This window comes from Nerophis ophidion, linkage group LG28 (assembly GCF_033978795.1).
Source record: "Nerophis ophidion isolate RoL-2023_Sa linkage group LG28, RoL_Noph_v1.0, whole genome shotgun sequence".
Taxonomy (NCBI): Eukaryota; Metazoa; Chordata; class Actinopteri; order Syngnathiformes; family Syngnathidae; genus Nerophis; species Nerophis ophidion.
The window spans coordinates 14,678,053-14,694,699 of NC_084638.1; the positions used below are offsets into that span (position 1 = coordinate 14,678,053).

At 42.2% G+C, this 16,647-nt stretch overlaps 1 protein-coding gene across 1 annotated transcript in view; it reads left to right on the plus strand.

Moving 5' to 3' along the window:
• The window catches only part of sec22ba (SEC22 homolog B, vesicle trafficking protein a), a 22,247-nt gene extending 5,988 nt beyond the window's left edge, over window positions 1–16,259 (plus strand). The window contains exons 2-5 of the mRNA XM_061890646.1: window positions 3,330–3,439; window positions 3,503–3,663; window positions 3,753–3,899; window positions 15,847–16,259. Coding sequence (XP_061746630.1) covers window positions 3,330–3,439; window positions 3,503–3,663; window positions 3,753–3,899; window positions 15,847–16,001 — 573 coding nt within the window. The 3' untranslated portion in view covers window positions 16,002–16,259. The remainder of the gene's footprint in view (window positions 1–3,329; window positions 3,440–3,502; window positions 3,664–3,752; window positions 3,900–15,846) is intronic.
• The last annotated feature ends 388 nt before the right edge of the window (window positions 16,260–16,647 follow it).

Genomic DNA, 16,647 nt, shown 5'->3' on the forward strand with positions numbered 1-16,647 from the left:
AGAGAACATACAAACCTTTTATTTTTGTAAAACAAAAATATTACAATTCAATGATTTGGTGCATGGCTTCATGGTGGCAGAGGGGTTAGTGCGTCTGCCTCACAGTACGAAGCTCCTGCAGTCCTGGGTTCAAATCCAGGCTCGGGATCTTTCTGTGTGGAGTTTGCATGTTCTCCCCGTGAATGCGTGGGTTCCCTCCGGGTACTCCGGCTTTCTCCCACTTCCAAAGACATGCACCTGGGGATAGGTTGATTGGCAACACTAAATTGGCCCTAGTGTGTGAATGTGAGTGTGAATGTTGTCTGTTTATCTGTGTTGGCCCTGCGATGAGGTGGCGACTTGTCCAGGGTGTACCCCGCCTTCCGCCCGATTGTAGCTGAGATAGGCGCCAGCGCCCCCGCGACCCCACAAGGGAATAAGCGGTAGGAAATGGATGGATGGATGGATTTGGTGCATTTGCAAACATTGAAAATTATGTACAAGGCAAACCATAACGAATGGCCGAAACTATGGCCACGGGGAAGACCCAGGACACGTTGGGAAGACTATGTCTCCCGGCTGGCCTGGGAATGCTTCCGGATCCCCTGGGAAGAGCTAGACGAAGTGGCTGGGGAGAGGGAAGTCTGGGCTTCCCTGCTTAGGCTGCTGCCCCCGCGACCCGACCTCGGATATGCGAAGAAGATGGATGGATGGATGACTAACTATAACCTACTACCCAAGAATGTACAACAATTCTTCTAAAGAACTATAATGTTCGATAAAAAAAATGTTATAGCATTTGGCATGTGGAATTACATTATTAGATAGATTAAGCAAATAAATCAAGGTATATATATATATATATATATATATATATTCCACTGTAAGAAACAGTTCAAAGTACAAAGAAGAATCCTGATAAACACCTTAAACATAATCTTACTCATCCTATAATGTGGTCCATTAATTACTTAAAAATGTATTTGTTATTTATTATTATTGTAATTGTTATTATTTTCTGTATGTATTTATTTATTCATTGTTGTGTGAGTAGTAACAAATGTGTTTAGTAATACCTGCGATACAAAAACGGTTAGGATTGAATACGCTCTGCTTCCTCCTGCTCCTTTTTGGACACGCTGTGATGAGTTAACTGTAATCATGTGATGTATCATTTTTAAATTGTATGCATGTTCGGAATAAAATAACACCATAACCAACATATCCTAAGAGTTTAAAGAGAAATAGGGGAAATGAGGACAATATATATTACTTATCTAATTATTCCTAAAGTTCAAGAAATGTAACTTAAAATTATCAACGGAAAATAACCTACTAGTGATTAAAAAATATGGTCAACTGTTATACCTGGAATGCTTTAGAAAACGTGAATCATTCATTTTTGAAATGTGATACTGTACATTTATTTTGGGAAGAGTACGGTAAAGAGATAAAATTTGGCATATTTATGAGAGATGGCAACGAAGAAGTAATTTATATTATGCAAGCTAAATTTTTCATACATAAAATTTAAATTTCTTAAATTTTTTTCAGATATTGTTACATATAAGCCCATTTTTTGAATGCATTTTATTTTATTTATTTTAATTCGCAGGTGTCAAACTCAAGGCCCGGGGGCTAGATGTGGCCCTCCAAAGACTGGAAATAATGTTCTTTATTAAAGTACATTCTGGCTAAATGTATTTGTTCTCTTATTTTTAACAGAAAAAAATACTTCATATTAGAGGTGGGAATCTTTGGGCACGATTCGATTCGGATTTTTGGGATGGCGATTCGATTCAACACGTATCTTGTACATTATTTAGTCCATACATTTTACTCAAACCCTTTCAAAAGAAAAACTCCTCCAGGCTGTTGACATATGATTTATACGCACAATCTTGGCCTAAAAACGTATTGTTAAAAAGGTGTTGTTTTTTTTTTATTCATGAAAATCCCACAATGTTAACCTAATTAAAGAAAGTAGAGCAAACCAAAATCCAACCCAATCCGAGCTTTAAAATACTTAAGGTAGAAATTTACAGAGCTATTGAGAAAACATAAAAATATCATACTAAAGAAAGGAAAACCTAAAATTTGCAAAACAACAGTATCAATAATAACAATCATAGCAACAACATGTATTTAATGTTTTTAATCCAAAAAAAGGATTCTTTCAAAAAAAGAATACTTGGTCCAAAAAAAATTATCGATTCTCAATTTTTTTTAATCGATTCACAACCAGAATAAATACAAATTGAGATTTAAATGGAAATCGATTTGTTTGAGCACCCCGTATCTTGTAAACTTTATTATTATCAGTCATGCAACAAAATACTCCAAGCATTTTTTTGGGGGGGGGTTATCAAAAATAAATACATAAATATCTGTTTGTCACCTTGACTTACACTTTCAAAGTAAGTTATCCATCAAACTGCTGGTAAATGATAATAAACACAATTGCTTATGCAAACGAGGCTATTTTACATTTATATATATAAATATTTACCGTTTCAAGCGGCCCTCCTGATGGCAGCCATAACTAGAATGGGGCCCTCAATAAAAACAGGTTTGAGGACGCTGTTTTAATATGTTTTATCTCTTACTTGTACTTTAACAGATTTTGTTTGTATAAGAATGTTCATCGCTCAACCTATCGATTATTTGAAAATATTTCAATGTATTGGAAGTGCTTTAATGTGTTTGTGTATTGTGAATGTATATATTGTCTGTTAAAAAAAAAAAAAAAAAAGGAAATAAAAATACGAGGGCACAAAGTATGTTATGTTACATCAAAATTATGAAGTTTTGTCAGTCCGGCACATGTTCCAATACGTTTTGAGAACATCAGTTGCAGTGCTGTACATTTATTAGAATGAAAAGACAAAAAAAAATCCTCAAACTCCATATTTTCCTCTGTTGTGGCAAACAAATATATTCAAAAACCGTAAGACTCAATCATTCGTGTCAAACAAGCCACATTTATCCACACTTGGTCCCCACTGCAGCAGTCAGCCCACATTCTGTTGAAGGCACAGCACCCATTAGAAAACCATTACATTTTTCAGTCAAGCATCTAAAAAAAACTAATCAAATACAGAATAAATGGTAGGGATAATACTTATAATAATTGTAATGACAATATTATTAATGATTGAAAATGTAAATTTCCCTGAATTAATTAGGTAATAAAAAATACATTTCTTAACTACAAATGGTGCCTACAGCTTAACTTTTGCAATAGGATGTTATACCCCAGGATCGACTACTGCAGAGTACACTTCAATATTTCTTTGTCGTATTAATTGCTATCAGCGCAATGTCTAAAATGTAAATGATATCGTTGACAGTCTGGAAGAGACTTCCAGCAGTACCAGAGCCAAGCCAAACAGCTGTGCCGTAAACTGAATGCTCAGAGTCCAGAGCGCTGCACAGTGGAAGCAAGGGACATGAGTTTTCAGTAAGTTTAGTATTGTTGTTTATTAATATATGTATGCTGTCAATCACTTTTTGTCTCTCTCAGTTATTTAATAGCAGAAGGTGTTTGCTACCTGTCCCTCTGTGAGCCTTCATTCCCCAAGAAAATAGTGTTTGCATACCTGGAGGACCTCCACAGTGAGTTCTTTGACCAGTATGGACGGAGAGTTCCAACAGTGACGAGGCCTTACTCCTTCATTGAGTTTGGTAAAAAAAAATGAAAATTTCACTTTTCCCCAGAAAGAATGTGTATTGTTTCATGTATGTATGAATATATATTTGTTTTTCTTCCCCAGATACATACATGCAGAAAACAAAAAAAACATACATTGACAGCAGGGCCAGGAGGAACTTGGGCAGTATCAACACGGAGCTACAGGATGTTCAGAAAATTATGGTGGCCAATATTGAGGAGGTTCTGCAACGAGGAGAAGCACTTTCTGGTAAATAAGATATTTATACAGTATTTTTTTGTATGATGTGTGATGTCTTGGCTACCACCTTTTAGTATAGCATTATATATATTGGTGTCCCCATTACTGTCGGAAAGCTCTGCAATGCGCTGCATTGTTCACATTACATCCTGAAGATCATCAGGTACAGTATAGAGCACGGGTGTCAAACTCAAATGCAGAGTGGGCTAATATTTAAAACTGAACAAAGCTGCGGGCCAAGGTTGAACAAATTAACCCTTTAATAGAGAGCCAAACAAGTTTTGCATTGAATATTGAACAAGAAAGGCTAATCTAACTTTATAGTGTCATGCAAAATCGAGTTTCGAATAATAATAATAATTAAAGAATATCAATGGCATATCAAATAAAATGTTAATAAAAATGTAATGCCTCTTTTCTATTTGCAGCCTTCTTAGTTAAATATCAAAATAAACTTTTTCCACAGGCTAATAATACATTTGAAAATAAAATAATAATGGATGAATCAAACATTCAAGCCTGAAGTAGTAAGAGGGAGTGCATAAATAAAAACACTAATTATTGCTCAGTTTGCCACACTGATTTGTTTTAACACTGAATATGGAACAAGCAACACTTATATAACTCAATAGTGCAAAATCAACTTTCAAAAAACAAATAAAAAAACACCAATGGTATCCATCCATCCATCCATCCATTTTCTATCGCTTATTCCCTTTGGGGTTGTGGGGGGGCGCTGGTGCCTATATCAGCTACAATCGGGCGGAAGGCAGTGTACACCCTGGACAAGTCGCCACCTCATCGCAGGGCCAACACAGATAGACACAACATTCACAATCACGCACTAGGTGCCCATCAATGGTATATTCAATACAATTTAAATAAAAATAAAAAAATCCTCTTTTCTATTTGCAGCCTTCTGAGGTAAATATCAACATTAACTTTTTCCACAGGCTAATAAATTTGAAAATAAAATAACATTGGGGTGGGTGGGCTTTGGTGGTTGCGGGGGGTGTATATTGTGGCGTACCATAAGAGTTAGTGCTGCAAGGGTTTTTGGGGTATTTGTTCTGTTGTGTTACGGTGCGGATGTTCTCCCAAAATGTGTTGTCATTCTTGTTTGGTGTGGCTTCACAGTGTGGCGCATATTTGTAACAGTGTAAAAGCTGTTTATACGGCCACCCTCAGTGTGAACTGTATGGCTTTTGCTCAAGTATGCGTAGCATTCACTTTTGTGTGTGTAAAAGCCGCATACAGTATGTGACTGGCCCGGCAGGCTGTTTGTATGGAGGAAAAGCGGACGTGACGACAGGTTGTAGAAGATGCTATAGGCAGTGCCTTTAAGGCACGCACCCAATATTGTTGTCCGGGTGGGAATCGGGAGAAAGTCGGGAGAATGGTTGCCATGGGAGATTTTCGGGACTGGCACTGCACTTCGGGGGGTTTGGCAAGTATGAGTATTAGCATGAATGATTAACGTGGACCCCGACTTAAACGAGTTGGAAAAACTTATTTGGGTGTTACCATTTAGTGGTCAATTGTACGGAATATGTACTGAACTGTGCAATCTACTAAAAAAAGTATCAATCAATCAAAGCGGTGAATGCGGTGCCGCTGTATAATACCGGCGGGCCAGCTCTAATGTTAATTTGATATTGCCTCAAGGACCAAATGAAATTACACGGTGGGCCACATTTGACATCCATGGTATAGAGTAACGAGATATAGACCATATAAATGATATCATATTTTCTAGACTTAGCAACTAAATTTTAGGAAGAAAAAAATATTTTTCCATATTTTAATTGCACTGGACCAGAGGTGGGTAGTAACGCGCTACATTTACTCCGTTACATTTACATGAGTAACTTTTGGAATAAATTGTACTTCTACGAGTAGTTTTTATGCAACATACTTGTACTTTTACTTGAGTATATTTATAGAGAAGAAACGCTATTTTTACTCCGTTCCATTTATCTACATTAAGCTCACTACTCGCTACTTTTTTTTATCGATCTATTAATGTTTGTTTTGGTTAATGACAGAGCTTCAAAGTAGAATCTACGCATGCCTGCGTTTCACCAATCACATGCAGTCACTGGTGACGTTGGACCAATCAAACAGAGCCAGGCGGTCACATGACCGTGATACGTAAAACCCGACTTAAACATGTTGACAAACTTATTGGGGTGTTACCATTTAGTGGTCAATTGTACGGAATATGTACTGTACTGTGCAATTTAATAATAAAAGTTTCAATCAATCAATCAAAAGTGTAAAGGAAAAAAGACACTTTTTATTTCAACCGTACTTCCCGTCAAAACCCTAAAGACTGATCGCACAGTTCCTGTCTTCACAATAAAAGCGCCGTTCCATCGCGCCTGCGTTAACAAAATAAGAGTCTCCGAAAGCCAGCGCAAACAAGCTAGCAAACTACGGAGTTTGCCGCCAATGTATTTCTTGTAAAGTGTATGAAAACGAATATGGAAGCTGGACGGATAAGATGCCAAAAACCAACGACTTTCATGTGGTATTAGACAGAAAAGAGGAACTTTTTTTCTCCTCCATTTGAAAACGTGGACGTCTGATTCCAATCAATGCAAGTCATCAGAATCAGGTAATACACCAACTTATATTCTTGTCTTCATGAAAGATAGGAATCTATATGTTAAACATGCATGTATATTCATTAAAACACCTTCAACATGTCAACAAAAACGGCAAAATAAATAAATATAAATTATATACTGTATATATAAATGTATGTATGTATGTATATATATATATAATATATATATATATATATATATATATATATATATATGATATGTGTGTATATGTATATATGAGGTAGATCACCTCGACTTGGTCATTTACTAAGTAATTGATTAACTTTAAAAATCTTATTGGGGTGTTACCATTTAGTGGTCAATTGTACGGAATATGTACTGTACTGTGCAATCTAATAATACAAGTTTTAATCAATCAATCAAATCAATGAATGCCTACTGAGGCTATGGTGCTGTTAAGTTATTGTGGCTCAATGTGCCATTTCTTTTTTTTTTTGTATGTACTATTATATAATATGTATTATTGTTTTAGTTGCTTAAGAGATATTCCTGGCTCTGAATTTGCTCATTGCTATTTTTATGTTTTTGTGCATTATTTGTTGCCGTAATCAGGTTACTCATCAGTTACTCAGTACTTGAGTAGTTTTTTCACAACATACTTTTTACTTTTACTCAAGTAAATATTTGGGTGACTACTCCTTACTTTTACTTGAGTAATAAATCTCTAAAGTAACAGTACTCTTACATGAGTACAATTTCTGGCTACTATACCCACCTCTGCACTGGACTATAAGCCGTAAATATATACATTGTGATATGTTTATTTACATACCTTAATTGTTTCCAAACGGTGTCTGGAAAGACAGCATTAAAACGGCTGATTAAACCAAAACAGAAGTAATTGTCATGGACCCTGCGGAGAAGCTAGCTCTCCAATCAGCTGAACAGACTCAACAACTCCACGGTGACGTTTTGGTGAATTTAAGAAACTGAAACAACACAAAAATATTGCCATTCTAAGGTAATAATACTAACACAGACACTCGCAAACTGGTTACTACACTAGCTTTATTACAATATGAGAGCATGTACAAATATGTATGAAAACACTCCTACAGACATCGCACATGGGACGGATTAATAAGTATGATTTGTTTTAGATATATTGTGAAACTTATAAACGTTGCTTGGGGGATGGATGAAGAATCCATAGGAGTAGAATCGCTATGGGGCGATATTTTTGCGATATTTTTATGCCATATCACGATATACGATACGGCATAAAAATAGTATTCTTCTTCCTCCAAACACGACGAGTTGAGTTTATACCAAAAAGTTATATTTTGGTTTCATCTGACCACATGACATTCTCCCAATCCTCTGTTTATACCAAAATGTATCCATTTTGGTATAAACTCAACTCGTCGTGTTTGGAGGAAGAAGAATACTGAGTTGCATCCCAAGAACACCACACCTACGGTGAAGCATGGGGGTGGAAACATCATGCTTTGGGGCTGTTTTTGGGCTAAGGGGACAGGACGATAGATCCGTGTAAAGGAAAGAATGAATGGGGCCATGTATCGTGAGACTTTGAGCCAAAACCTCCTTCCATCAGTGAGAGCTTTGAATGGTTGACCAAATACTTATTTTCCACCATCATTTACAAATAAATTGTTTAAAATTCCTACAATGTGAATTCCTGTATTTTTTTTTCTCATTCTTTCTCTCACAGTTGAAGTGTACCTATGATGAAAATTACAGACCTCTGTCATCCTTTTAAGTGGAAGAACTTGCACAATTGGTGGCTGACTAAATACTTTTTTGCCCCACTGTATACATATATATATATATATATATATATATATATATATATATATATATATATATATATAATATATATATATACATATACATATATAAATATATATGGTTGATATACATGTGTGTGTGTTATAGTGTTTTTTTATTCCAATCAATCAGAAATATCACGCAGCTGAAATAAGCCAAACATAAAGAAGTTAATTTTTCACATCATTAATTGTAATGGATTTGGTGGTAATGGGTGTGATTTTGAATTTTGTGGATTTTTTTTTATCCTTCTGCCTGTCTAGGGAACCGTGTTTTGGTTTGGGTCATTGAGGTAAACGCTGTGCTGTACATCCATCAAATCATATTTTCTGGTCATTGACCTGAAATACGGTATATTACCAAATAGTAGCCCGGGCGTTTATTTCACAAAATCATTTTTGCAGATGGGCGTTTAAGAGAAGCAGGCAGTTATTTGCACAAGGCTTTTATTTATTTTTGCACCAGCCTGCACCAGGTCATTATTTGGTTACAATGGTTACTGTCCAGTATTATTTTTTCGTATAAAAAACTTTGAATTAAAAGCTATTGTAAACATACAAACAAAAAAACAAGACTATCAAAAGACAAGAGATCAACAAGGCCTCAACATGGCGGTAGTGCAACAATTGTCAAATAAAATACCAATACTGAAAATACAATAAAGTTTTTAAATAAAGCAGCCTACCGGGAAAAATACAATTATGGTACCAAGTACTCAAGTATAAAACCCACCATCAAAACAGAACAATCATAGTGTCACTTAAATAAAATAAAGGCTACAGTGTTCCAAGTTTTAAATAAAGCAGCTTACAGGAAAAATAAAATAATGGTACCAAGTACTCTATAAAACCATCAAAACAATAATACTGCAGCAAACGCAACGCCAAATGCAACTCAAACCCACTCATCATTCTCCTCTTCCTCCCCCTCCTCTCCCTCACCCCCTTCATTATCATCATCCTCCTTTTCAATCACACTGAGGAATTGCTGTTCCTCATCACTCTCTTCCTCTTCTTGAACCACAGCAGCACCCTGCTGTCTGGCCCTCAACAGCATCTCTCTGCCTGCCTGACATGGCTGTCCCTCCTTGAGGCAGTAAATGAGCTGGTCCTTACTCCCATCAGCTGCCACCGTCAGCCCACACACCTTGTAGGATACCAGAAAGCAACAATCAGCTATGGCTACTGTTTGCAACACACGCACACACACACACAGCCAGCCAGCCTACCTTGAATGAGTTGATCAGAGTGTCCCGATCCAGAGCATTCCAGGACCCAGTCGACCAGGAGGCGGCGGGAAGGGGCTCTCAGGTTCTCTGACTTGGTGTAGGTCTTGTCTTTATCACCAGTTATCATAGTAGTCATGGAGCTGCGCTTTGAAAGGGCCATTGTAAGGTTGTAGCCCTTTTTGAGCTCTGCCTTCGTGGCCTCGCTGATATGGCATCGGTACGAGTCCCATGCAAGTAGCCTCGGTCCGAAGTGAAATTTCCCCACTGCCCTCTGGAGCCAATCCTTTGTCAGGTCATCATTAAACCAGCCATTCTTGGAGGAAGCTATGATCACCCCGGGATGCTCTGCATAGCTTTTACATCACGGACAGCACCTTTAAACACAATGTAAGGCTTCAACTTTGTCCCGTCTGCTATGGCTGCAAGAGCCACCGTGACGCGTGCCTTCTCGTAGCCGGTGGTTTTGAGGCAGATGGAGCAGGCGCCCCTCTCATTGACCGTACTAAAACCAACCATGTCAAACCAGACAGCTGTTTGATCTATGGCGATGATATTATTGGGCCTCTATGAAAAGTAAAAACAAAGGACCCAGATTTCCCTCACCCGGACGCGGGTCACCGGGGCCCCCCCTCTGGAGCCAGGCCCGGAGGTGGGGCACGATGGCGAGCGCCTGGTGGCCGGGCCTGTACCCATGGGGCCCGGCCGGGCACAGCCCGAAGAGGCAACGTGGGTCCCCCCTCCAATGGGCTCACCACCCATAGCAGGGGCCATAGAGGTCGGGTGCAATGTGAGCTGGGCGGCAGCCGAAGGCAGGGCACTTGGCGGTCCGATCCTCGGCTACAGAAGCTCGCTCTTGGGACGTGGAACGTCACCTCACTGGGGGGAAAGGAGCCTGAGCTAGTGCACGAAGTAGAGAAATTCCGGCTGGATGTAGTCGGACTCACTTCGACGCACAGCAAGGGCTCTGGAACCACTTCTCTTGAAAGGGGCTGGACTCTCTTTCACTCTGGCGTGGCCGGCAGTGAGAGGCGACGGGCTGGGGTGGCAATTCTGGTTGCCCCCCGGCTTAAAGCCTGCACGTTGGAGTTCAACCCAGTGGATGAAAGGGTAGCCTCCCTCCGCCTTCGGGTGGGGGGACGGGTCCTGACTGTTGTTTGCGCTTACGCACCAAACAACAGTTCAGAGTACCCACCCTTTTTGGGTACACTCGAGGGAGTACTGGAGAGTGCTCCCCCGGGTGATTCCCTTGTTCTGCTGGGGGACTTCAACGCTCATGTTGGTAACGACAGTGAAACCTGGAGAGGCGTGATTGGGAAGAATGGTCGCCCGGATCTGAACCCGAGTGGTGTTTTGTTATTGGACTTCTGTGCTCGTCACAGTTTGTCCATAACAAACACCATGTTCAAACATAAGGGTGTCCATATGTGCACTTGGCACCAGGACACCCTAGGCCGCAGTTCCATGATCGACTTTGTAGTTGTGTCATCGGATTTGCGGCCTCATGTTTTGGACACTCGGGTAAAGAGAGGGGCGGAGCTTTCTACCGATCACCACCTGGTGGTGAGTTGGCTGCGATGGTGGGGGAGGATGCCGGACAGACCTGGCAGGCCCAAACGCATTGTGAGGGTCTGCTGGGAACGTCTGGCAGAGTCTCCTGTCAGAGAAAGTTTCAATTCCCACCTCCGGAGGAACTTTGAACATGTCACGAGGGAGGTGCTGGATATTGAGTCCGAGTGGACCATGTTCCGCACCTCTATTGTCGAGGCGGCTGATCGGAGCTGTGGCCGCAAGGTAGTTGGTGCTTGTCGTGGCGGTAATCCTAGAACCCGCTGGTGGACACCAGCGGTGAGGGATGCCGTCAAGCTGAAGGAGTCCTATCGGGTTCTTTTGGCTCATAGGACTCCAGAGGCAGTGGACAGGTACCGACAGGCCAAGCGGTGTGCAGCTTCAGCGGTCACAGAGGCAAAAACTCGGACATGGGAAGAGTTTGGGGAAGCCATGGAAAATGACTTCCGGACGGCTTCGAAACGATTCTGGACCACCATCCGCCGCCTCAGGAAGGGGAAGCAGTGCACTATCAACACCGTGTATGGTGCGGATGGTGTTCTGCTGACCTCAACTGCGGATGTTGTGGATAGGTGGAAGGAATACTTCGAAGACCTCCTCAATCCCACCAACACGTCTTCCTATGAGGAAGCAGTGCCTGGGGAGTCTGTGGTGGACTCTCCTATTTCTGGGGCTGAGGTCGCTGAGGTAGTTAAAAAGCTCCTCGGTGGCAAGGCCCCGGGGGGGGACGAGATCCATCAGGAGTTCCTTAAGGCTCTGGATGCTGTGGGACTGTCTTGGTTGACAAGACTCTGCAGCATCGCGTGGACATCAGGGGCGGTACCTCTGGATTGGCAGACCGGGGTGGTGGTTCCTCCCTTTAAGAAGGGGGACCGGAGGGTGTGTGTTCCAACTATCGTGGGATCACACTCCTCAGCCTTCCCGGTAAGGTTTATTCAGGTGTACTGGAGAGGAGGCTACGCCGGATAGTCGAATCTCGGATTCAGGAGGAACAGTGTGGTTTTCGTCCTGGTCGTGAAACTGTGGACCAGCTCTATACTCTCGGCAGGGTTCTTGAGGGTGCATGGGAGTTTGCCCAACCAGTCTACATGTGCTTTGTGGACTTGGAGAAGGCATTCGACCGTGTCCCTATGGAAGTCCTGTGGGGAGTGCTCAGAGAGTATGGAGTATCGGACTGTCTTATTATGGCAGTCCGATCCCTGTACGATCAGTGCCAGAGCTTGGTCCACATTGCTGGCAGTAAGTCGGACACGTTTCCAGTGAGGGTTGGACTCCGCCAAGGTTGCCCTTTGTCACCGATTCTGTTCATAACTTTTATGGACAGAATTTCTAGGCTCAGTCAAGGCGTTGAGGGGTCCGGTTTGGTGGCCGCGGGATTAGGTCTCTGCTTTTTGCAGACGATGTGGTCCTGTTGGCTTCATCTGGCCGGGATCTTCAGCGCTCACTGGTTCGGTTCGCAGCCGAGTGTGAAGCGGCCGGAATGAGAATCAGGACCTCCAAATCCGAGTCCATGGTTCTCTCCCGGAAAAGGGTGGAGTGCCATCTCCGGGTTGGGGAGGAGACACTGCCCCAAGTGGAGGAGTTCAAGTACCTAGGAGTCTTGTTCACGAGTGGGGGAAGAGTGGATCGTGAGATCGACAGGCGGATTGGTGCGGCGTCTTCAGTAATGCGGACGTTGTACCGATCCGTTGTGGTGAAGAAGGAGCTGAGCCGGAAGGCAAAGCTCTCAATTTACCGGTCAGTCTACGTTCCCATCCTCACCTATGGTCATGAGCTTTGGGTCATGACCGAAAGGATAAGATCACGGGTACAAGCGGCCGAAATGAGTTTCCTCCGCCGTGTGGCGGGGCTCTCCCTTAGAGATAGGGTGAGAAGCTCTGTCATCCGGGAGGATGACAGAGCTGCTGCTCCTCCACATCGAGAGGAGCCAGATGAGGTGGTTCGGGCATATGGTCAGGATGCCACCCGAACACCTCCCGAGGGAGGTGTTTAGGGCACGTCCAACCGGTAGGAGGCCACGGGGAAGACCCAGGACACGTTGGGAAGACTATGTCTCCCGGCTGGCCTGGGAACGCCTCGGGATCCCCCGGGAAGAGCTAGACGAAGTGGCTGGGGAAAGGGAAGTCTGGGCTTCCCTGCTTAGGCTGCTGCCCCCGCGACCCGACCTCGGATAAGCGGAAGAAGATGGATGGATGGATGGATGGATGGATTATTGGGCTGGATTTTCTTGGCCTCTATCCGTCTAGTAGAGAAAACAAGGAAGTTGACAATTTTCTTGACAGGAGCGTCCTTCTCCTCCTGAGGGTAAAGTTGTTCTGACGCAGGAATCGATTAAGCAGCCACTCGTTGCACCAAACACCACTTCGGTGTCTCTCGTGTCACTCGCGGTGGCATACACCTCCTTGGCCTTAAAGGGGAACATTATCACCAGACCTATGTAAGCGTCAATATATACCTTGATGGTGCAGAAAAAAAGACCATATGTTTTTTTAACCGATTTCCGAACTCTAAATGGGTGAATTTTGGCGAATTAAACGCCTTTCTATTATTCGCTTTCAGAGCGATGACGTCACAACCTGACGTCACCTAGATAGTCAGTCCGCCAATTTTTAAAACGCATTACAAACATCGAGTCTAATCAGCTCTGTTATTTTCCGTTTTTTCGACTGTTTTCCGTACCTTAGAGACATCATGCCTCGTCGGTGTGTTGTCGGAGGGTGTAACAACACGATCAGGAACGGACGGATTCAAGTTGACTTACGTGGAGTGTGCTTTGATTAGCATGGCAATGCTATTTATGCTAGCTGTATGTACATTTGTAGCTATATTTGCATCTAGCCTTTCTCTCCACCCACATTTAGTGCCAAACAAACACTTACCAATCGACGGATTTCAGTTGCACCAGTTTCACAAGATGCTAAAGTCCCGATCGTTTGGTCTGCACATTTTACCGGCGATGCTAAGGCAGACATGGCACAGAGATGTATGGACATCCTGCGACACTCAATCGAAGGCAATCGCCGAATAGCGTCAAGAGCTATTCGCTCAATAGCTTCAGTTTCTTCTTCAATTTTGTTTTCGCTATCCGCCTCCATACTCCAACCATCAGTTTCAATACATGCGTAATCTGTTGAATCGCTTAAGCCGCTGAAATCCGAGTCTGAATCCGAGCTAATGTCGCTATATGTTGCTGTGCTATCCACCATGTTGGCATCACTAAATGACGTCACAGGAAAATGGACGATGGATTTCAATATAGCGAAAATCAGGCACTTTAAAGCCTTTTTTCGGGATATTCCATGATGGGTAAAATTTTTAAAAAAATCTTCGAAAAATAAAATAAGCCACTGGGAACTGATTTTTATTGGTTTTAACCCTTCTGAAATTGTGATAATGTTCCCCTTTAAATGCGGATCATTTTGCGGGACACACGGTGGTTCAGTCCACGAACGTGATGTATCCACTGACACAAATTAGCATTAAGCTCGTCGCTCACTTTCTTCCTACCTCCACCAGATAAGCGAGCCCGTTTTCCATCGATTGCCGACTGAAATAATAGTTCTCCCTTTTTTTGTTTCCATTCGCGGACACGTTACGGGACAGCGTTAAACTGCCTGGCCGCTGCCGAACCAGAATTCTGCTCCGCATATTTCACAACCGTTAGCTTGAACTTTCAGTCAAACTTTCTGTTCTTCTTCCCCCTTAAAGTATTCCCGTCCATCAGTTGTGGTGTACCGCTATACATGGGCTATTACTAGGAAGCGGCATTTAATTCACAAAATGGGCTCAGACACTGGGCAGCTATTAGGACATGGGCAGTTATTTGCCCAAGGGCGTTTACTTGGTAATATACGGTACTTATGTTATCCACATGATGGCGGCAAATCCGCAGCAGCATTTAAAATGTACCTGAATACACTCCAGGAGTCAGACTCCTACTAAATTCATGATGCCAGCGGGGCGTAGTTTTGACATCCCTGTATTAGTGTATATATATATATATATATATATATATATATATATATATACTTCTACTGTATTATACAGTAGAAGCATTTAAGTCTCACCTTAAAACTCATTTATATACTCTAGCCTTTAAATAGACTCCCTTTTTAGACCAGTTGATCTGCCGTTTCTTTTCTTTTTCTCCTATGTCCCACTCTCCCTTGTGGAGGGGGTCCGGTCCGATCCGGTGGCCATGTACTGCTCGCCTGTGTATCGGCTGGGGACATCTCTGCGCTGCTGATCCGCCTCCGCTTGGGATGTTTTCCTGCTGGCTCCGCTGTGAACGGGACTCTCGCTGCTGTGTTGGATCCGCTTTGGACTGGACTCTCGCGACTGTGTTGGATCCATTATGGATTGAACTTTCACAGTATCATGTTAGACCCGCTCGACATCCATTGCTTTCCTCCTCTCCAAGGTTCTCATAGTCATCATTGTCACCGACGTCCCACTGGGTGTGAGTTTTCCTTGCCCTTATGTGGGCCTACCGAGGATGTCGTAGTGGTTTGTGCAGCCCTTTGAGACACTAGTGATTTAGGGCTATATAAGTAAACATTGATTGATTGATTGATTGATATTAGCGGTATTAATGCTAGCTGGACAGTTTGCTCTTTGGCGCTATTAAAATGTTAGTTCTGCTGCTGCTGTGAGGTGTAATTTACTTAATACATGTGGTCAAAGAGATTCACTTACTCCTTTTGTTGTTCATGCTCCCCTAACCATTATTTTGATTGTCTTCCAGTTTTAGACACAAAAGCCAGCAACCTGTCCACCCTGTCCAAGAAGTACCGCAGTGACGCAAAGTATCTCAACACCCGCTCCACGTACGCCAAACTGGCTGCCGGGGCGGTCTTCTTTATCACGCTCATCATTTACGTGCGCTTCTGGTGGCTCTGATTGGACGCATCATGGGATTTCACAGCGGATGATGTCAACTGATTACCACTGTGCCTTAACAGGTGATGTGTTTGCATGCGCGCGTTTCTACAAAGAGATTGCGCTATGGACGCTTGAGGATGAACTGAGCAGCTGGGTCGCATGATGGAAGTGTGGCTTGATTGTGTGGTGTGTTCAAGGAGTTGGGTGTTTACTCGTGTTTACATGTTTTCGGGAGATCAGAATGTCTTAAAAAATATACTTTCAAAATGTTTAAAAGGATAATACTTGTCTTTTTGTGGATTAAATACTTATCAAAAGTTTATTTCATTACAACCAACCATGACAGGTTTTATACAAAATATTTTTGAGACATTCAGCACATTTGATACTGTATATCCACAAACATTAATTATAAGAACTGAACAAAATGCGTATTATTGTGGTATTTTGCCTTAAGTAAGGCAAATTAATACCGCTCGCACTTTTCAACCCAAAACAAGCATTCAGTCAATCAATCAATGTTTATTTATATAGCCCCAAATCACAAATGTCTCAAAGGACTGCACAAATCATTACGACTACAACATCCTCGGAAGAACCCACAAAAGGGCAAGGAAAACTCACACCCAGTGGGCAGGGAGAATTCACATCCAGTGGGACGCCA